Source organism: Rana temporaria, chromosome 4 (assembly GCF_905171775.1).
Source record: "Rana temporaria chromosome 4, aRanTem1.1, whole genome shotgun sequence".
Lineage (NCBI taxonomy): Eukaryota > Metazoa > Chordata > Amphibia > Anura > Ranidae > Rana > Rana temporaria.
Window position 1 is genome coordinate 64,599,550 of NC_053492.1, and position 23,445 is coordinate 64,622,994.

Sequence of the window (23,445 nt, forward strand, 5' to 3'; positions counted from 1 at the left end):
TTGAATCTTTTCTTTAATTCTGCTCATTATAGTATAGATTTTGTATAGTAATTATGTTCTGCTCTGGCAAGGTGTGTTCTTGAGGAGAAAAACTGCTATATACTGTGTGTATATTGTTAGGTCCATATATATTTGGACACCAGCACAATTAGTTTTTTTCAAGTATTTACCAAAACATATTCAAGCTATAATAATATAATGCATATGGGCTGAAAGTGCACACTCTCAGGTTTAATCCAAATGTATGTACATCCAAATCAATGGAAGGGTTTAGGAATTACAGCTCTTAATAGCCATCCCCCTTTTTCAAGGAACCAAAAGTAATTGGACAATTAAATCAAAAGCTGTTCCATGGCCAGGTGTGGGCTACTCCTTTGTTATTTCTTCATCAATTAAGCAGGTAAAAGGTCTGGAGTTGATTCTAAGTGTGGTATTTACATTTGGAATCTATTGTTGTGAACCTACATCATGTGTTCAAAGGAGCTGCCCATGCAAGTAAAACAGGCCATTGTAAGGCTTCAAAAACAATACAAATCTATCAGAGAGATAGCAGCAACATTAGGAGTGGCCAAATCAACAGTTTGTTACATTCTGAGGAAAGAAGAACGCCTGGTGAGCTCAGCAACATAAAAAGGCCTGGACATCCATGGAAGACAACATGATGATTGCAGGATCCTCTCTATGGTGAAGAAAAACCCATTCACATCCAGACAAGTGAAGCTCCAGGAGGTGGGCGTATCATTGTCAAAGTCTACAATCAAAGAGAAGACTTTACAAGAGCAAATACAGAGGGTTCACCACAAGTGCAAACTATTCATAAGCCTGAAGAATAGAAAATCCAGATTAGACTTTGCCAAAAAAACATCTAAAAAAGCCTGACCAGTTCTGGAAAAGCAGGAGAAAACAAATTAATCTGTACCAGAATGACGGGAAGAATAAAAGTATGGAGAAGGCTTGGAACAGCTCATGATCCAAAGCATGCAACGTCATTTGTAAAACATGGTAGAGGCAGTATGATGGCATGGGCATGCATGGCTTTCTGGGTCATTAGTGTTTATTGATGATGTGACAGAAGAAGCCGGATGAATTTTGCAGTGTTTAGAGATATACGGTCAGTCCAGATTCAGCCAAATGCAGCAAAGTTGATTGGACGGTGCTTCACGGTATAATGGACAATGATCCAAAACACACTGCAAAAGCAACCCAGGAGCTTTTGAAGGAAAAGAAGTGGAATATTCTGCAATGACAGAGTCAATCACCTGATCTCAGCCCTATTGAGCATGCTATTCTCTTGCTGAAGGCAAAACTGAAGGCAGAAAGACAGACAAAGAACAACTGAAGACAGCTGCAGTTAGAGCCTGGCAAAGCTTCAGAAAGGAGGAAACCCAGTCTTTGGTAATGTCCATGGGTTACAGACTTTCATTGCCAGTAAAGAATTCTCTACAAAATATAAAAAAGTACAATTTTATTTATGATTTTATTCATTTGTCTAATTACATTTGAGCCCCTGAAAATGGGGGGACTTTGTATAAAAATGATTGCAGTTCCTAAAATGAGTATTAGATATTTATGTTCAACCCCTTGAATTAAAGCTGAAAAAGTCTGCACTTCAAATTTATTTTGATTGTTTTATTATAATTTTATTCTGGTGGCATACAGGGCCAAAAGTATGAAAATTGTGCCTGTGTCCAAATATTAACCACTTGGCGCCCAGGGTACGTCATATGACATCCTGGGCTTTGTGGTGGTATATCTGAAGGATGCCTGCAGCTACAGGCATCATTCAGATATTGCTGGTTTCAGCCGGCGATTCCCTGCACCATAAGAATGATCATGGCGGCTGTTCTTACGGGCATCGGAAGGGCCCCCCCCTCCTATCGCCCTCCAGTGCTTCTCCCGACTCACGATGTGATCGGCGAGTCGGAGAACGCTGAAGTCACGCCTGGCCTCTGCATTAAAAAAAACGGGGTAAAAAAAAAAGGAAAATTTACAATAAATATTTTTTTTTAAAGTGCCCCTGTCCCCGTGTGCTCGCACGCAGAAGTGAACGCATACGCAAGTCCCGCCCACATATGAAAATGGTGTTCAAACCACACATGTGAGGTGTCACCATGAACGTTAGAGCGAGAGCAATAATTCTAGCCCTAGACCTCCTCTGTAACTCAGAAAATGTAACCAGTAATAAAAAGTGTCGCCTAAGTAACAAAGTTTTGCGCCATTCCACGAGCGTGTGCAATTTTGAAGCGTGACATGTTGGGTATCTATTTACTCAGAGTAACTTCATCTTTCACATTATGCAAAAAAATTGGGCTAACTTTACTGTTTTTTTTTTTTAAAGCATGAAAAAATGCGTTTGAAAAATTGCTGCGCAAATACAGTGTGAGATAAAAAGTTGCAATGACCGCCATTGCATTCTATAGGGTCTCTGCTAAAAAAAATCATATATATATAGTGTTTGGGGAGTTCTATGTAATTTTCTAGCAAAAAAAAAATATGATTTTTACATGTAGGAGTGAAGTGTCAGAATTGGCCTGGGCCTGAAGTGATTAATGGACCTGTGTGTGTGTGTGTGTGTGTGTGTGTATATACACACACACACACACACACACACACACACACACACACACAATCTATATAAGAAATGTCCCATTGTAAGTCAATAAATGCAAAACTTCTGAACTTGTAGGCTTCTTCTAATTAATAAATTGATCACAGTGATGCTTCTATTGGTACTGTGGCAGGCAAATTAGCCTGATACCATAGACCTGAGTATTGAGCTGATGAATCCACCTAGAAATAGTAGATTGAGAAGCAGCCTGACCCTTGCGGAGACCCTCAGGCAAAACAAGCAGGGAATCAGATTTAAGATTTAACATTTAAAGAGCATCCTTCTTCTTAGGATTTTGAAAAAAAGATGGCAACACAACAATGTCCGGCTTCCAGTGCAATGAAGAAACCACTTTAGGTAGGAAAGAAGACTGAGGTCTCAACACAACCTTATGCACAACCTTATGCTTGTGGAGAACCAGACAAGGCTCTTTGCAGGAAAATGCAGCCAACTGATACTTGTGATCTGAGGTAATGACTGCCAAAAATGTAGCCTTGTGCAAGTGACAATAAGGGAATCACTCACACGTTCAAAAAGAGAAGTCTGAAAAACAGACAACATCAAGTTAAGGTTCTGCGGAGACAAGGATGCTCAGGGAGATCATTTTGCCTGACACTTTGCGCAAAGGCATTCACAAAGAAATAGGTCTCTGAAAAACAACAGCGAAGGCCAAGATGTGTGCCTTGATGGCTTTCAATGCCAAAACATCTCCACACCAGATTGGAAAAAAGCTGAAATGCGCCCTACGACATTTAGTCTGGAAACTTATGAACCTCACATCTGGTGAAAAAGACTCTCCATGTACTGTGGTACAGCTTCCTGGATGGTGACTATCTTGCAGTGAAGAGGGTAGGGATGGCAGAGTCAGAAACACCCCTATTCCTCAGGGCTTGGGCTTTACCAGCCAATCAGTCCTTTTGACAGCAAATCTGGAAGAGCCCACGGCTCATCTGCCAAGAGATCCACAATATCTACATACCGGGTTCTTCTTGGCCAAGCAGATGCTAAAGGAATCACCCGGATGTCGTATACCTTTGTCCAGTGCAACAGGTTAGGAATAAGTTGAAGTGAAAGGAACATAGATAAGGTACAATTGAACCCAAGGAGTCACCAGGGCATCTACTGCAAACACTTAAGGACCCCTGTGGAGTGGGCTGGAACCTATAGTTCTGCCAAAGATGAGATAAGGTCCACATCTGCCTGAGGAGTGAAATGTTGATTGGCAACTTCTGCTCCCCTGAAAACCATGTTACCTGAACTGAGAGGTTCTCCAGAACACATCCCCAGCCTGACAGGCTAGCATCCATTGTCAAGAACTTCTCTTGCATCAGAAGAATGTACCAGCATCTGCATGGAGATCAAACATTCCAGAGCCAATCTCATCTTGGAATCAGATACAGCAGTAGGTCCAAGGACTTCTGACATTTGTCTCATACTGACAAGCTTGCTGAAGAGCTGTAGTGAAACCGAACATAGGGGATCGCACCAAAAGTGACTACCATCTTTAACAGCATCTTCATGCAATCCCTAATCAAGGACATTTTTCATGACCTCTGGGAGCCCACCTGGTATTGAAAAGGCAGGCATTTATCTTGTGGGAGCAGTACCTTTACCCGCACTATCAAGGACTAAGGCCAAGTACTTCAGATGTTGAGTTTGAACTAAGACTTACTTCTGAAAGGTTCAGCACCTAACTGAACAGTTCTAGGACCTGTACTGTCTGCTGGCTGTTCAAAATCATCCTTTGAGCTAATTGCTTCCTGAGGAGCGGCATACCCCAGGTACTCAACAACCCCAGGACTGTGACCTCCAATACCTTGGTGAACACCCCGGGTGCTGTGAACTGGTTGAAAAGCAATGCCACAAAAAGTGGTGATCCCTCCACTGTGAATCACAGAAACCACTGGTGAGTCTGAAAAGTCAGGATGTGTACTTAGGCTTCCTTAATATCCATTAACATCAGAAGGTCCCTTTGATGAAGCAAAGCAGTCACCGATCTGGTGGATTCCATCCTGAAACTTGTAGACACCCAGAATAGGCTAGGTGTCAGTTTGGCTTGGAAACCTTAACCAGGTTTTAATACAAACTGTGTGACCTTCTTCCCCCTCCTGTACGGCTGTGAGGGCCCAGAGCTGTAAAGGTCACCATTTTTTGTGGTTCCAACATACTCTTTAGTGCATAAAGCAACAAATCTCTAGCTTGTAGCCTTTGCACATCATGCCGCAGACCCAGGACTGCAATAGAAAGTGCTTTCTTAGACTCAGAAGTCACAGACAGGACAGCCTGTGACTTTTGGGTAAAAAAAAATAAATAAAAGAACTTTCTATTGCTCTCCTCCACATCTCCAAATTCTTTTTTTTTTTTTTTTTTTTTTTGCTGATGTGATGCCACTTCCTGTTAGAGGGTGCCTACATTTGTTCTCCATAGTCCCACTGAATGTTGGAACATAGCCACCCCCTCTTTCTTATTCCCAAGATGGACTAGGGACTATAGACTGTGGGATGTGTAGTGTTCATAGAGCAATGCACATGACCACAGCAAATGTGCACTGCTCGTTATCTCCCTGAACAACTGTTTCTTCTCTATATTATCAAAATATTGGTCATATCTCCTGATCACATTGGACATCACTGAAGCAGGGAGGTATATAATCCTCAAAGTGTGTTTTAAACCAAAGGTCTACTTCCTCAGAAGGAGCAAGGAATCTGAACATTAGAATAACATACCGGTAGTATCATTATTTGGTTATAAAAACATTAGGAGTGTTTGTGTCAGTGCACCAGATTTCCACCCGCCCAACCTCTATCTGCATAGAATCAGGACTTGCTGAGGGTTAATACTGTAGGTATGTGAAACCCATTAAGGCAGCGACCACTCGGCTGAGAGGAGTGTAAGCTTAAGCCAGAACATGTGTGGCAAATCACCCCATTATAGACAAGTGCCCTAATATTTGCTGTGCCTGGTACCCAGACAGGGGATACAACTTGAGGGCCATCGCTCAACCATAGCAAGGGCATTTCAGGGCAGGAAGGCCTAATCTTCACAAAATGGGTGCATGGTACCCGGCCTTCAGGGACTTGACTCCTAGACTTGTAAAGCACTGTGCTAGTGAGGTCAGCAGACACATTGTACCTCAGATTGCTGCCCACAGGATTCAGCCCCGACAGGCAACATTCACACGCTGGATCTGGGCACAGTCACTCTTGGTTGTAACAAAAGCCGTCCTCTACCTCGGTAAGGATATTAGAAAAAGGCCAGGAACTGAGGAACTAAGTCTCTGAAAGAAAATCTTCAGAGAGACATTTGTAAGGCTAATCCGTTACCCAAGGATACTAGTTAAAAACTAAAGATATAGCTGAGCTGCATGGGGTTATGCCTGGGTCTATACACCTGTAGGTGGTAGCATGCCCCAAATAGTCATGAATATGAAGACCCCTGTGTTCTGTAATGTACGATTATGAAAAGTGACAGTTATAAATAAATCATGGTTAGAACTAGGACACCGTGGAACATGACCCTGCTAGAGATTGCTGCATCTGCTACTATACCACTGTTTGGCCTTCCTGTTTGAGATATTATATCTGTTTAATTGTAGACAGAGGGTGAGAGGATCTGTTAACCAAGGAACTCTAGACTTCAAGACATGGGCCGATACCAAATACCCACCTGAGATCTTCAACACTGAGAGGAACGTCTGTCATAAGAGGAAGTTTTCGGTCAAGACATCTTCCATGCCAGCATATTCCAAGCAATGGGGTCCAGATCACACAGTCACGATGATCACAATATAGAGCATTTGGTTATAGGTTGGGGAGGTGGTGGGTATGGTTTGGTATTGGGGGGAGGGCAGCATTATGTTTGGTGAGTGGAACGGTTAGAGCTGAAACAACTAATCAACTATGAAAATGGTTGTCAACTATTTTCATAACCGATTAGTTGGTCAACCAATTTGTTGGCCTGCATACAGAATGCATTATTTCTTTACATATCAGAAAATACAATGCAGCACACATACAACTCGGTACACAGCTCATACATGTCAGTAAGTCCCTGGGAATTTGTGAATGTGTGAGGAACAATGCCTCATGGGACATGTAGTCCTGGGCTGGGGCTGTTATTGCGGTTATGTGGAAGCAATCATGAGGCAGCGCAGCCGCTTGAATGCTTCCATCTGACAGACAGGAGTCTGCTTGTCAGATTCACACACAATCCCGGTGGCTGTGGAACTTGGTTAACTCCTTATAGTAGCGATTATCTGCTGTTTGTATACTGTAAAGGGAAGGGAGAGTGGAGGGTTTCCACCCCTTTTCAGAATTTCTAAATTCTATAAAGGTAATTCTAAAGGAACAAGGGGGCACCTGCAGATTATCCTTCATAGGCTTAACACAAATAGTGGGCCAAACTGCCCATTCATGTCTATGCTGAAAGTGGCCTTGAAGGCAGTGCGATGCCTCTCCAACTATCCACTTTGTTATGTTCCAAGGTCTAGGTAATTTGGTTTATTTGCTTTAGTCTATTGTCTGTGTATACCGTTTTCTTTGTCTTAAGCCCCTGCGCGGGTGTTTTGCTTGCTATGTTACTGCAGAATTTAATAAAAAAAATAATGAAACAGAAAACACTTCGACTAATTTCTAAGGCAATGGGAAATGTGGTCACCCCAAAACAGGAAGTCCTGTGTGCTTACTTGTTTTGTAAATTCTTTATTTTCAGCGACAAAATACCAGAAAAAAAACGAATGTGTATGACGTAATTTGTGGATATTATCCACTGTTGCACGGTGGGAGGTGATGGGTACTGTGCTGGGATACACACCCTAGCCTCATTGATGAGATGCCCCAGAGAATGTTGGAATTTACATTTATAGGTGCAGGAGGCGGGCCACTGGGTTCCGTTTCAGGAACAAGTCCGTATGTCAGGGCACATAAATCCCGCCAAAAAGGTTGGCTTCTCTGACACAACCAAAAATATAAATGAAGAATTGAACCCCTGGCCAGGCCACATCTCCAGCAATTGGGGCTGACACCAGGGAACATGCGGTACAGCCCAACAGGGATCCTGTACCACTGGGCTAAAAGCTTGCACCCACTTTCTTGCAACCTTGTGGAAATAGACTTAAGCATCATACACACGATTGGACTTCTAGGGGGGTCACTAGCTCAGTGTAGGCCACGGAAGGACCGTGCATAATAGAAGCGGCAGAAATGCATTCCTGAAAGAAGGGGGTGGAAGTATAGATGCTGGTGGGCCCAACTTGCTCACATTTCAAGGATCCCTGCAGATGAAAAAAAAAAATTGTATAGGGGCTCATGCACACTGGATGTTTAGCCCCTGTGCGCAAGATTCTGGCATTTTTATATGAGCAGATGGCATAAGTGCATCATACGGCCCTGCTGCCAGCAGCCTGTAAAAATCTATGCAGAAAAATGTGATGGCTTGACACTGTACTGAGCAGTACTAACATTTAAGCTGGGTTCACACCATAGAGTCAGTTCACATATCTTTGGAGCAAGTCTGATGCGTTTTGCAGAAACACACTTGTGGGGGTTATTTACGAAAGACAAATTCACTTTGCAGTACAAATGCAAAGTGCACTTGGAAGTGCAGTCGCTGTAGATCTGAGGGGGACATGCAAGGAAAATAAAAACCAGCATTTTAGCTTGCACATGAGTGGATGATAAAATCAGCAGAGCTTCCCCTCATTTCAGATCTACTCCTCAGATTTACAGCGACTGCACTTCCAAGTGCACTTTCAATGCAATTTCAAGTGCAGTTTGCACTTGTAGTGCAAAGTGGATTTGCCTTTTGGAAATAACCCCCTGTGTGTCTTTTGGTCCGTTTCAGGTCCGAATTCAGTCCAAAATTTGGGCTGAAATCAGACCTGAAATGGTGAACCAGGATGCACCAGATCCCTGCTGCGGGTGCAGGGATGGTGTGAACCCAGCCTAAGGGTCATATGCGACAAATGCTGGAATGTGTGCATTTCAGGCGGCATACAGCGTCCAGCAGAAGCATTTTTAGGCTCTGACTTTTACAGGCTGCTGGCAGTGGGGCTGGATGGTGCACCTGTGCCTTCTGACCTATACACAAACACAAGGATCTCAGGCACATGGGCCAGTGTGCATGATGTCCTAAGGACCCACAGGGACAAGAAGAAACATTTATTTAAGGGTCTCTTATGGTTAACATACACTTTAAGCTGAGTTATATCTCTAGTATGTAGTTATATTGACAAATCAGGCATGTGCTTTATATAATAATGTAAACGTATTAGGCCAACACATACAATGCTGTGAAAAAGTATTTGCCCCTTTCTGATTTTTTGCATATTTGTCACACTTAAATGACTCAGATCATCAAACAAATATTACACAAAAGATAACAAAATGCAAAATGCAGTTTTTAAATGATGATTTCATATTCAAGGCAACAAAAACTGTTCAAACCTATGTGAAAAAGTAATTGCCCCCTAAACCTAATAACTGGTTGTGCCACACTTGGCGCCAACAACTGCAATGAAGCATTTGCGATAACTGGCAATGAGTCTTTCACATTGCTGTGGAGAAATTTTGGCCCGCTCTTCTTTCCAGAATTGTTTTAATTCAGTCACATTGGCAGGTTTCCCAGCACGAACAGCCTTTGTAAGGTCATAATACAGCATCTCAATTGGATTTAAGTCCGGGGTTTGTCTAGGCCACTCCAAAACCTAAATTTTGCTTTCTTTGTACCATTTGGAAGTGGACTTGCTGTTGTGTTTCAGATCATTGTCCTGCTGCATAACCCAAGTGCACTTGAGGTCACAAACTAAAGGCCAGACATTCTGCTTTAGGATTTTCTGGTAGAGCTCAGAATTCATGGTTCCATCAATTATGGTAAGTCGTCCAAGTCCTGAAGCTGCAAAGCAGCCCCAGACCATTACGTTACCACCACCATGTCTGACTGTTGGTATGATGTTCTTGTTATGAAATGCTGTATTGGTTTTATGCCAGACGTAACGGGACGCACACCTTCCAAAAAGTAAAATTTTTGTCTCATCAGTCCACAGAATATTTGCCTAAAAGTCTGGGGGGCAATCAAGATGTTTTTTGGAAAATGTGAGATGAGCCTTTGTGTTCTTTTTGGTCAGCAGTGGCTTTAGCCTTGGAACTCTCCCATGGATGCCATTTTTGCCCAGTCTCTTTCTTATTGTTGATTCATGAAAACTGATCTTACTTGAGGCAAATGGCTTTGAAACCCTTCCTAGACTGATACTTGTACATTACTTTGTTTCTAATCTGTTCTTTATTTTTTTATATTGTGGCATTGTGTGGCTTTTTGTGATCCGTTAACGTGCTCAGGGCAGCCATCAGAAATTTTTGGCCCCCTTACACAGCTTTAGGCCTAGGGCCCCCCCTGAGCCTGACCACCAACATTCCCCAGGGCTTGCCCACGGGCCAACCCACCGAATCCACACCGGCCACCTCACCTGTATGCACTCAGCCACCACTTCATCCTGTATAAATATGCCAGCCCCTCCCACACCTGTATATATGCCAACCCTCACCTGTATAAATATGTCAGCCCCACACATACACAACTCTGTAAACACACAAGCCCTGTGCCCGACCTGTACAGAAACTGCCCCCATCCCTTTCCTTCACAGCCAATACTTGTAAAAGAAACCTTCCTACCTAGTCCCAACTCGTTTTCACAAAGCCGACATGTTGCTGACACAGAGGATCACAGTACGGGCAGCTCACATATTGGATGTACATGCACATAGTAGCCAAAGGTGACAGTAAAGAGCTTGATGTCTGAGCTGAATGACACAGAGAGCAGCAGAAGCTGTGAGATAGTTTCTATAGTGCACAACACGGCTCCCCTTCACCCGTCCTGCCTTCTTCTGGCATGGGCGGGCTCCCGGAACCCATTACAGTTGTATTGGCGGTACCCCCCCTGATGGCAGCCCTATGCATGCTTCACTTTGTCAGACAGCTTCTATTTATGTGATTTATTGATTCAACAGGTCTGGCAATAATTGACCTGGGTATGGCATGTCAAATTTAACTCCGCTTTCCAAAAAATTGTGGCTAATCACAGTTCATTCGTGATTCAGCAAGGGAGGGCGCAATTACTTTTTCACATAGGGCCAGGCAGGTTTGAACAGCTTTTTTCCCTTAAGTGAAATAATTAAAAAACTGGATTTACTCGGATTATCTTTGTGTAATATTAAAATTAGTTTGATGATCTGAATCATTTAAGAGTGAGAAATATGCAAAAAAAATAATAATAATCAGGAAGGGGGCAAATACTTTTTCACAGCACTGTAGATCTAGGACCTCTCCCTCGTTGTTTCTATGACCCCAGCATTTGTCTATAACCCTTATTCTGATATATGACAACCCACTGCACATTATTCCCATTATAATTACAGAGGACACAGAGAGATTAGAAAGATTCAGAACACAAGATTTTGATTCCTTTTATATACATTTCAGCAGGGATATAGTGACATGCAGTTCAGACAGGAAGATCAGCTACAAAATACAGTTATACACAAGTTTGTGTATATATATATATATATATATATATATATATATATATATACACATACATACAGGATCTGCAGAACATTGCAATTCACAGCATTGAAAATAAACTCTTTCCTCAATCGCAGCGTTGATTATCCAAACAATTTTGCCTGAGCATAAAATGTCAAAACATTCAGCAATAAAAATACAATAATAGAATAAGATTCTGTAACCAGTGTTAAATTGGGTCAAATAAAACATTAGAAATACTGCATACCATCTATCTTAAAAGAACCCTGTCTGTCAGTTAAGGCATCATATATTAGGCAATATACCTGTTTATAAACACAGTGTAATGCAACCATAGAATAGATATATTAACATGACCATTTTTATGCATTATTTCACTTCAAATCAAGTTTCCTCCATAAAGGGTTAATAGGTAGAAGTCATAAGGAAAGTGCTGCTTAAAAATAAAAGAAATGCAGTGAAATGGACATACAGGTGCAGGAAATGGCAAAAAACAACATGATAAAGGATATAATATAAAACAAAAACCTTGCTTTTTACATGAACATGCATGTCATAGTTCCACTATCGGCATCTAAAATGGGACATGTTTCTGTAGCTTCCCTGTGTAGTACATTAGCTGCCATTTAAAGCTAAAATGTAATCTGTTTATGCCTCCCCTGTGTGATGTGTGAAGGGGGGTGCGTCCCTTCCCTCCAATCAGCTCTCAGAGCTCCCCTTACTGAGTTCTGCAGAGTGCAAATTCAGCTTTCCACCCCCTTTTTATTCTAAACTCTCAGACAAGCTTTATAAATTCTGGACTTTGAATGGATGTAGAGAAGAGAAGACTGCAGGTACAACTTATGTAGGAGGATTTGTTTCACTCCTTTGTATTACCTGAAGCCAGTCTCTTCACTGGGTACATGTAAGGGTTTATAGGCACTTTAAGTCAGTTTCAACACATTTAAGTGGTGGGCAAGGGGCAGTAAGGCTTATCTAAATTATGCTGGATATCCTTCAGCCAGGAAATGAGGTGGAGGCCATTGGACTTGCTGCAGCTTCAAATGCACACTGTAAAAAAAAAAAAGCGTAGACCAACTGATATACTTCAAATACCATACATTTTAACATTATCTAAAGAGGGGTTTGGTGCAGTATTTGTGAGATCTGGATGTAGTAATAAGCATGATAAAACCTGCGGTCATAGTACCAACCAGTGGCTGGAAGCCTACACTGCGTCTTGGACAAGGTAACAGCTACATGGTGTCACTAGTATGACCACGGTTAGTGGTATTATTAAATGGGGGTCAGTTTTTGATCCATTTTTAAGTAGAATGCAAAGTCAAGCAACTCTGCCATTATTTCTCTGTACCCACATGCACAGTAAAGTAAGTAAATCCAGTTTTTGCTAAAAGGAGATTAAGCCTCACTATTGGTCCTGGGTGACCATTGTCTACGGCAGCCTCTCTCGACCAGGGTTCCTCCTGAGGTTGCTAGGGGTTCCACGAGCGCTGATCACCCTCTGCCGCTCAGATAAGTAACCATAGACACCAATGATCTTTTTAGTGATGTGTAAGTGGGATTCTTCCCAAGGACCTCAAGCGTAAGGAACATTCTTCCCACTGACCATCGCACCAATGTACTGTGAGCTGTAGATATAGTAATTACTAGCGGAGGTTCCTTCAGCCTACAAAGTAATTTCAAGTGTTAAAATTGCCGAAAAAAAGTTGGTCTATAGCAGGGGGTCTCCAAACTGTGGCACTTTGCTAGCCTTTATACGGCCCTTGGGGCACTATTCCTTACACTGATATGAGGCACTATTCCTCCGACTGACACCAACAAGGGGGCACTATTTCTTCCACTGATACCAATGATGGGATATCATTCCTCCTGATAGGGGCACTACTCCTCCTCCAACTGACCACCAACCCTGAGGCCATATTTATTCTCATTGATGCTGGGCCCGGGACATTTTCTGCGCCCACTGGCCACAATCTGGCCCTCCTAAATTCTGAAGGACAATAAACTGGCCCTTTGTTTGAAAGGTTTGGAGACCCCTGGTCTATAGTATAAAAAGTTATGGGAAATCTTCCAATGGCTAAACCTGTTTTAGTGACTTTAAGGAGGATATCTACTGAACTGGGACAGAAAGTGAAGGGAAAACTCCCTGATTGGATAAAGACAGAATAAAAAAAAAAAAGGTCTTAACCGATTCGATTCCCACTTTATCCAAAACTTTACACATTTTTTGCTTTTCATACACTTTACCATTAAAGTGGTTGTAAACCCTTACATACCACTTTTCACTACAGGTAAACCTATAATAAGGCTTACCTGTAGCTACCGTGGATATCTCCTAAACCTGCAAATGGCACATGCACACTGAAGCAACAGCACAGTCGCGCCGTTGCTTTAGCTGATGTGCCATTACCAGTGGCTCCCGCGAGCATGCGTGGGAGCGACGTCATCGCGGCGCCAGCCAATCACAGTGCCGGAGCCCGCGATACCCAGTAATAACTCCGGGAGACATGTCGCCGGGCAGAGCAGTGTTTCCCGAGACCGCTACGGGGTAAGGTAAGTATTTCATAATGAGCTAGTATGCTATGCAAACTAGCTCATTATGCCTCTGTCTTGCAAGGTTTTTTTTCTTTTTCATGGGTTTACAACCACTTTAAGCTTTTTCTCCTGTTCTTAAGAGACAACATGCCGCAGTTTTGATAAGCATATCCTGCAGCTTTACCCATGCTTGTTTCCGTTTTTTACTCCGCCGGACCGCCAGTGATGTCTAACTGGGAGGGGTAATTCCTGCCATTTTTTTTTGTCCAATCATCAAACACTTTTTTTTTCTTCTGTCGGTTGAACTGGATAGACTTGTGTCTTTTTTTCAACCAGATAAACTATGTAATGGATGGTGGCAGCATAACCCTATCATAATGGAGATGAATATACCCTGTATCCTGGAATGTGCGATAAAGAAAAAAATGTTTCTAAGAAGTTATCCTAAAAACAAATTATTGGACTCCTTATCAAGAGCATCAGCAGCCCAGTTTTCTTAGATCACTTACAAATCAGGTTCCAGAGGTAAGTGTCCAACATGAACAGTCAGCTCAAATGTCTGAAGAACCGTCTGTGTTGCCTCATGGCAGCCAATAAGATTTGCCTGAGATTTTATTCTTCTAGCAGTATAGAATGATAAAAGGCTGTGGGCAATTCACACTTCTTTCAGACTGATAAATTACTTCCCTCATAAAAACTTCACAAAAGAGGCAAAGACAGTAATAGAAAGATAAAAGTGGAGCCTTCCCCACTATACCGTAACCAAAAAATACAATTAAAATACAGATTTGGTTGAGGCTCCACTTTGTTCATTTTTAATACATTCCTATAATATGTATACCAGATTTGAGAATCCAACTAGGCACTGCAAAAACATTCAGATCATTTAAATATGAGGTGAGAAATGTTAATCTGAGATTAGAAGGTTTTCAAGTATTTGGTAACGTAACATTGTTACAACCCCCCCCCCCCCCCCCCAACCGTCATGGCATGCTACGACCTGTGGTACTACCACGAACAGTAATCCAAGGGAATTCACCCTGGAGCAGGATTGTCTTCCGAGTGTCTCAGGGACACGATTCTATTCGAACCACAAAAAAACATACAGGAGGGCACAACCACATTGTGCATTACCATTGATATGTGTTATTAAGTCCACATAGACAAATGGATACTCACGTGCCAAAATAAAATAAAAATAAAAAAACCCTAAAGCAAAACAGATTTCCTCCAACTGGAAAACGAAACGTGACTTGTCCTGGGAACAATTAAATAATTGGACACAGCTCTGAAGAGGCATGACCCCCAAAACGCATCAGCTTTCCAATCATTTGTTCCCAGGATGATGTCACACTACGTTCCAGTTGGAGCAGATATGTTTTGCTTGATGTTTTTTATTGCCATGAGAGTATCCATTTATCTATGTGTATTTAATAAAACGTATCAATGGTAATGCACAACGTGGTTCCGCCCTCCTGTATATTTTTTGCAGTTTGTTTGGAGGTCTCCCCAGTTGGTGGAGGGCTGCACCCTTGATGGGCATTGCGGAAAGAAGCGTGATAGAAGATCCCCCTTGGGTTGAGCGCCAAGGTGTTTTTTGGACCAAATTCTACTCACCGAGGCATTTCTATTTTTTGGGATAACAAAATCTCAGACCGCCTGTACAAACTTCCTGAATAGGCAACTTTCTTTGATCTTTCACAATTGAAATGGATGCATGTTACATCATGATGCAATAGCGGGAACATGATGAGAGCTCTTTATTGGGTAGGGTGGCCAGTCATCTCAGTTGGAACAGCATCAGGGGAGAACCTGAACCTGTCTCCAGACAACTCAGCTGGAGCCAAGAGAAATCTGCATTTGATTGAAAGAATGCTAGAAATATTTGATTTCTCAGCATAAAGCCCTAAATCTTTAAAGTTAGCATAATTATAGAACAACACAACTAGAGACCTGTCAGTAAAAGAAACATGCATTCCGATTTAACCGTAGCACACAGTTAAAAAAAACAAAGGCTGTGCGCACCCAAAGCAGATATTTAAGGGGGTGGGTGGGCCCAGGTGGTGTAAATTACCCATAGGTTCCTAAATTTTGTGGTGACTCCATTGACACAATCTCTCAGTAATAGCCGGTGTTCCTGGCAGTTTCTACAATGAAAGTCTTTCTACTGCAGTCTTCAAGAAATTAGGAAGTCGGTAAGTGTACCAACCTGCTGGTGACCTTAAATATCTGCTTTGGGTGGAGCTGACTGTTAACATTTATATCCCAGGTTGGGCATTGCTAGTTTCATACAATGTATACATGTGAAGAAAACAGTAATATTTAAACCAGATTCAATTCTGTACAAACTAGCAGATTCCGCACTGCTCCGTTTTGGTGTTTTCACGCAAAGGTACTCTAATGCATCCAATGCTTGGAATTAAAATACAGCGAGTCCCCTACATACAAACATTCAACCTGCAAACTTTCAAAGATACAAATGTGTCATGTCCAATCCTGTAAAGCTGGGTGCAAACACTCAGTTTTTTCGGTCAACCCAGGGGGATGAAAGAAAAAAAAAACGGACAGATCGCCGTATTAATGTTGGTGCAGCGCTGTGCCTTTGTGTTCTGATGTGGTGCTCCTCTACCAGAACACATTAATGAGCGTTTGCAGCCTTTGTCTGCGAGCGTTGATCTTTAATTGGACTTACGAACAAGTTGTACCTAAGAACGAGCTCCTGGAAAGGAACTTGTTTGTATGTAGGGAGCTTACTATAGTTAGTGTGCCTACACTTTCCAGTGCTGAGCAACTGTAAGAGAAACACAGACCAGAGCAGAAGCTTCAGCCCATGTCCACTGCATGCATTTGTGACCTGATCCGTTTAATCCAATGTACTCCATTTTTTCTGAGTGAAGGCCATAGGTGCCATTTTGTTGAAACGTCAGAAATAAGCACTACTTTGACACCCATTATATAAGCTTTCAATCCCCCTGCTCATGCTGCATTTTAAACACTTAGCACTATTTAGTTAAAAACCCACCTCCCACCATTATTTGGATAGAGTGTGGAAAAGATTGGAAACTTATATTAAGAATTGTGCTGGTCCCCGCAAGGGAGCTTCCTCTCAAAAGGGGGAGATGCAGCATATAAAAGCAGAAGAGAGCTTAGCCTAGCTGCTGACTGGCTCTGATTCCCATCATGGCACTCATCGTTTAAACCCATCTCTCCAGTTTCCTGTACCAGTCTGTAAAATCATGCCAATGTCTAATCTGGTTTGCACACCATCTAAGACCATTGTAGCCTCTCCCCCGCTCAATGGAACATGACTGGGAGGAGTCACAGCTCAGAATCAAGGAATAAGATGCTGCATACCCCAAAACCCTTTAAGAAGCCCGACGAATCTGGATTAAAGCGGAGTTCCGGCCACAATTTCACTTTCTAAATATAAATACCCCTGTAATACACAAGCTTAATGTATTCTAGTAAAGTTAGTCTGTAAACTAAGGTCCGTTTTGTTAGGTTGTTACAGCATTTACACACTTTATAAAATAGAAATTGACTGGGGCCATCTTAAGTGTGGGCATCATGAAGCCAGACTGTATGACTTCCTGGATTTCAGCCTTGCAGATCTAGCACATGCTCAGTGCTGCACAAGCAGTGTCAGATCAGGTTTCAGCACCTGTGCTGTCCAAGTCACATGATTCTTTGAGACTGGGGAGTGCACAGACTCCTGGAAAGTTACACCCACTACATTCCCAGGAGTCTGTGCGGTGTAGGTTAGGAAGCATTAAGCACCTAGGTGCAGGAAGTGGGAAGATTAACTATTCTGCCTAGCAACAACACTTTGAAGGCATCTAAAAAAAAAAAAAAAAATGTTCGTAAAGGACTAATGACATTTTTTTAAAACTACTGATGTAATGTTATATTTATGGGTGGAACTCCACTTTAAAGTGTTCTATATACAACTCAAAATAAATGTAAGCTGAGCAGATGTTAGCAGAGCTGCATAGTGTCCATGCTGTCCATAAGCAATCATATTTCAATTGGTAATAAGCAGGTTACAAAACAAAAGCAATTATCTGATTGGTTGATTTTGTTCCCTGCAGTTTTTATAAACGCCTCACTGAAAAATGTAGCTATTAGTATTGCCAATGCCCAACTCCTAGATACAAAATGAAAAGGGCAATAGTGTTTTCTTAAAGTGGATCTGTCTTAAGAGAAATGTGGGAGGCATTTGTTTCTTTCCTGTAATGTTTATTTCAAGACAAGTTTGATTTAGAGATGAACTCCAGGAAGGCCCTGAATATATTTATTTAATCCGGTTATGTATTCCTTAGGAAATGATTAAATGTATTTAACAAAACAAGTACATATACCCGATTGTGTCTTTTCATTAGTTTCCTGTGATGCCCTGCACAGCAGGACTCAAACTGGGAAAAAGAGGATCAGCACCATGAACCGATCACGTTCTACTACCTTGCACAGAGTGAGGTCCTCATCACTATGCTACCAATCCTTTGTTGTGCAATGAGCAGGCTTGAGGCAACGACCAAACCGCATTGCCTAACCGCAGTACAGAAAACCGAGGAGTCTGATTTGGCTGTACTGTTCGGATCACAAGACCGGCTGAACTGAAATGCCCATAATTTGGCAGATAAGATCGCTCACCTATATGCATTTTCATTGCCTGCTTGCCCGGAGTTCCTTTGCTATTTCCATGTTAAATAATCTTTTGTCATAAATATAAAAACTTTGCATACCAGTGTGTCTTTGCCTTCAATATAAATATGTACATTGCTATAAATATATGTTTCTATTTCCTTGTCACTTTCATACTCTCTGAAATTCCTATAAAATTTTAAATTGGATTTCTCTTTAAACAACACACATTCTACATCCGCAAGTTACAGTGTTTTGGAGCAAAGAGTTCATATAAATGTTTCTTAAACCCATGTCGCTCCTTTAAAAAAAAAAAAAAAAACTAACAAATTAAATGATAACCGAGTATAATCCATACATTTCCAATGGGGAACCTTTAAGGCACGCTGCAGCCAAACTCTTTGCAATCAATGACACAGCTTTTCCTCTCCAATTCACATATTCATCCCTGTGCAGCTGGCTGCCTTGTTTGATAAATCCCTATGATTACCTGAACCAAAATACAGGCCAAGGGTGCCCAGGTTTAGAGCACTGCCCCTGGGACTCAGAAGGGGAACAGCATGTGACAAGAGGCGGAAGTCCTACTAAGTCCTGTGAGAACCCCACTAAACCTAATTTTGTAAAAGTAGATTGAGAGGGCTTTTTGACTTTAGCACAGTTGCAACATTTCCTAGGCAGAATTTGTTGTTCGCTGAATGACTTTGCCCATTGCTTGAAGTTGCCAATAAAAAAAGTTAACCGAAGCTCATAAATGACATGGCACCTAGTTTGCAAGATGAGCCACATGTATCTTCACAGGTCCTAGTCAGAGTTCCAGAAAGGTGTGGATTCTTTTCACCTGGCACCAAAACGGTAGAACTGTTGCAAACACAAGCTGTGCAGTCTTGAAGGGTGAAAGGCACTGGGGGTCATGTAACTTGGGTTTGCATAGGTAGGTGGCAGGGGACCATGCAAGTGGGCCAAGATATGAGAACACGGACAGTGAAAGTTGTGGACCGTTGGTCCTAGTGCACATGAACAGAACCCAGCTGTAATGATGGAGAATTTTTATCCCTTAGAACAGCTGAAGGTCAAACCTCACACACACGTCCCCTGTTGGCACTTCGTGGAGCAGTAAACGTTTAGTGGTTGGGCCTTTACTCTCTTGCTCAGTTCGGATCTTTGCCACTGGGACTTCGGTGCGGCCCAAAAAGTCTAAGAAGAAATAAAAGGAAATTAAAATGTATTTTTAGCCATCGGTTCGTTCTTCCAGTTGCCCAATACGGACGTCATCTTTACTTAGCAGCCCTTATTTATGAATGCAAGACTTCTGACACTACACCGATCTTTTTTACTCTTTTACCCATCCTCTGCTCCGCTCCCCCTCCCCACCAATCCTCTGCTCCGCTCGCCCTCCCCACCAATCCCCTGCTCCGCTCGCCCTCCCCACCAATCCCCTGCTCCGCTCGCCCTCCCCACCAATCCTCTGCTCCGCTCGCCCTCCCCACCAATCCTCTGCTCCGCTCGCCCTCCCCACCAATTCTCTGCTCCGCTCGCCCTCCCCACCAATTCTCTGCTCCGCTCACCCTCCCCACCAATACTTTGCTCCGCTCGCCCTCCCCACCAATCCTCTGCTCCGCTCGCCCTCCCCACCAATCCTCTGCTCCGCTCGCCCTCCCCACCAATCCTCTGCTCCGCTCGCCCTCCCCACCAATCCTCTGCTCCGCTCGCCCTCCACCTGTCCTGCGGTCAGCTCGCCCTCCACCTGTCCTGTGGTCAGCTCGCCCTCCACCTGTCCTGCGGTCGGCTCTCCCTTTAAAATGTCCTCTAGTCTGCTCTCCCTCCACCTCAAAACTGAAATTTTCTAATTAACCCCTTGCATGCATTTCTCCTCCCTTTCCCTAGCAGGACAGGTCACCATGCACATTTTTTGTTCTTGGGCTTAGATAATGTATTTTTTTAAAGGGACCCTACTGTGAGAGATGAAAACTTCTACTTTGCACTCTTGACTACCACAAAGCACCCTGAGCTGCAGTCTGCCAGTACCCAATACATATATTGACTGCATAAAAGATGATCAGGAGAAGGCAACTGTTTTATATACGGTACATTTCTTTCCTCAGTTTATGCAAATGAATATGAGGGGTATAATCAATACAACAGTAATGCCAATAACATTATATTGAATGTACCCTTTGTGTTCGACAGAAACCGGTTTTAAAAAAAAAAAGACAAAAAAAAAACAAATGTGAATAAATCACTAGGACCAGATGACTTACACCTTTAAGTTTTCTTTGCATTCACGGGAGAGATGTCAGCTAGTACTAAAACACTACAATATGCTTGCTAAACATGAAAATATAAATTTCTAATTTGGCTGAATAAAGCGTTCTTCTTCGGTATCTGTATTCGACTATCCCAGACAACAGCTGAAGGATGTTTCAAAGCTGGCCACAGACGGGTAAAATTTCAAATAGAAATCTTAGGATGTTCTAAGAAAATTTGTTTTTTTAATCGTTAGTGGGTCAAAATCGGCATTCGCAGTGATAGAAATGTGTTCTAATTTTCCCAACAGTGTACAGTATGTGGTTTTCATTCGGTAAAATCCATTCATTACAAAATCAAATGTTAAAAAAAAAAAAAATGAAATCTTTTGAATAATCGAATACTCCTTGTGCCTAGTACACACGAGATAAATCCTCTGGCGGATTTTGATCTCATGGTTGTACTAACCATGAGATCAAAATCCCCGCGGAATTCCCTCCGCGGTGACGTGTCGCCGCGATGATGACGCGGCGACGTTGTAATATAAGGACTTCCACGCATGCGTCGAATCATTACGACGCATGCGAGGGATGGAATCGGACGGATTGATCCGCTGAGTCTGTACAGACCAGCGGATCAATCCGCTGGACTGGATTCAAGCGGATAGATTTCTTAGCATGCTAAGAAATTTTGATCCGCTGGAAATCCATCGGCCCGAAAAAAATCTGCGGAAAAATATCCACTGGGTTGTACACACCAGGGGATCTATCCGCTGAAACCGGTCCACGGATAAAATTTCAGCGGATCGATCCTCTCGTGTGTACGGGGCCTAAGACTTTTCCTAAGAGCACTTACCTCATTGACTGGTGGCTTCCTCGGCTCTCCTCTGCGGGCATCACGAGCAGGCATCTTCTTCCCCTGCTTGGCAGCTTCCGTCAGAACGCTTCTTCTTTCGGCCAATCGGGAAACGCGTCTCACATCCGCGATTCCTGATTGGCGGAGAGAAGATTCAGTGTTAGATTAGCAAATATTAATTTGCTATTCTAACACACCTGGGTGGGCTCCGAGGGCGATGCTCTGTGTCCAGAGCCCACCCTATTTTGAAGCCTATTAGAGCATCTGTCTCTAATCAGGTGCATTAAAAAAAAAAATGGGGAGGTGGCGCGCCCGTGCTGAAATTCTACCCATCTATGGCTAGATTAAGAGCTTCTATCTTGATTTTAAAGTGGTTGTAAACCTTCCTTTTTTTTTTAAAAGGAAACAAATATGCCTATAATTACCAGCTCTGTGCAATGGTGACCCCCGCAGGTGCTCCAGGCCCCTCTTCATTGGGTGCACCCACAGAAAGTCGCTTTCTCTGAGGGCACCCATGCGGGCTCCCTCCTTAGTCCTACTGCTATGTCCATTGACACAGACAGCGAGACTTAGCCCGCTCTGCCCCCTTCCCTCCCCTCCGTCAAAGTCTTTGATTGACAGCAGTGGGACCCAATGGCTCCTGCTGCCATCAATCTGTCCAATAAGGAGAGAGACGGCAGTTGGAGCCCGCTGCGTTCGTGCACATCGCTGGATTGGATCGGGCTCAGGTAAGAAAAAAGGCGGGTGTCTGGGGGGAGCTTATAAAAAGAAGGATGAGCGAAGCCTCCTCTACCACACTGTGTTAAGGTTATAAGTGTCCCAGTTTTTTACACGTTATCACTTCCTCTAATTAGGGGAACACCGCCGTAGCCAACAACAGGCATATACAAAAGAAAGGTTGTTGCCCCGACAGGGAAACCAAGAGGTGGTGACCCCTGGGACAACCGAGAGGCTACTAAGGCAGTGAAGGACAGTCTGTGTAGTTAAAAATATATTTTGTTTAATAAATAGTAACAAGTTACATGGTATAATTAATACACCTGGGACAGCTGCAGCACAAAAAGGCATAAAAGCTAAAAAAAATTTAAGGCTTTAGAACCACTTTAAAAGTGCATATTCTGCATGATGGCTTACATCCAATTCCTGGGTGAACAGGGTCTGCATTTTGCAAGGAGACATCTGACAAAACATTCTGGTTCCAGTCTCAGAATAGCACCCCACGGTGACAGCACACCACACTCACCGTCAGGAGAGAACTGGTCTCGATCAAACACTGTGATGCACAGCACATCCTGATACAGATCCTTCAGGAAGAATTGGCAGTTAAAGTTCCACTTTGGGTTCAAGGTGTCAGTCCCTGCACGGCTGGTGTAGCTCTGCGATCCCATGCTGACCTCACAGTATGGGTTACTCTTTCCTGCAAAATAAGCATGTTTCAGAAAAATAATCACCTCCTGCACCGCAACCCTCATAATGGGAAAACATGTTAGGAGCCAGGTAGGCTCAGCCATGCACTGAGAGGTGGAGAGGACAGGGCTGATGACTTATCAGGGTTTTGCTGCTCTTTTACGATCCATTCAGCAAGCTGTGGGTGGGAAGGTGACAGCACTGTATTCCTCAACTATAACATAGAAAGAAGAGTCACCCTACTGGCTGTGCTTTCTGGTAGATTTGTATGAAATTACAAGAGCGGCCGCACAGAATTGCAAATCATTTGGCATATAAGACAGTTCACATACACTATATTACCAAAAGTATTGGGACACCGGCCTTTACACACAAACTTTAATGACATCTCAGTCTTAGTCTGTAGGGTTCAATATTTAGTTGGCCCACCCTTAACAGCTATAACAGCTTCAACTCTTCTGGGAAGGCTGTCCACGAGGTTTAGGAGTGCGTCTATGGGAATGTTTGATCATTCTTCCAGAAGCGCATTTGTAAGGTCAGGCACTGATGTTGGACAAGAAGGCCTGGCTCGTAGTCCTTGCACCAATTAATCCCAAATGTGTTCTATCTGTGGAGGCC

General features: G+C 42.9%; 2 protein-coding genes across 7 annotated transcripts in view; one reads left to right on the plus strand and one right to left on the minus strand.

Annotated features, from left to right (window-relative positions):
• FAM228B (family with sequence similarity 228 member B) overlaps positions 1 to 7,224 on the plus strand; it is a 59,525-nt gene extending 52,301 nt beyond the window's left edge. Inside the window, exon 9 of the mRNA XM_040348503.1 lies at positions 6,204 to 7,224. Within this exon, the coding sequence (XP_040204437.1) occupies positions 6,204 to 6,399 (196 nt within the window). The 3' untranslated portion in view covers positions 6,400 to 7,224. The remainder of the gene's footprint in view (positions 1 to 6,203) is intronic.
• A 10,675-nt stretch (positions 7,225 to 17,899) lies between these two features.
• Positions 17,900 to 23,445, minus strand: part of ITSN2 (intersectin 2) — a 270,233-nt gene continuing 264,687 nt past the window's right edge. For all 6 annotated transcript variants that reach the window (XM_040348499.1, XM_040348497.1, XM_040348495.1 and 3 more), the window contains 2 exons: positions 22,664 to 22,837; positions 17,900 to 19,515 (listed from right to left, as the gene is read on the minus strand). In XM_040348499.1, coding sequence (XP_040204433.1) covers positions 19,376 to 19,515; positions 22,664 to 22,837 — 314 coding nt within the window. In that variant the 3' untranslated portion in view covers positions 17,900 to 19,375. The remainder of the gene's footprint in view (positions 19,516 to 22,663; positions 22,838 to 23,445) is intronic.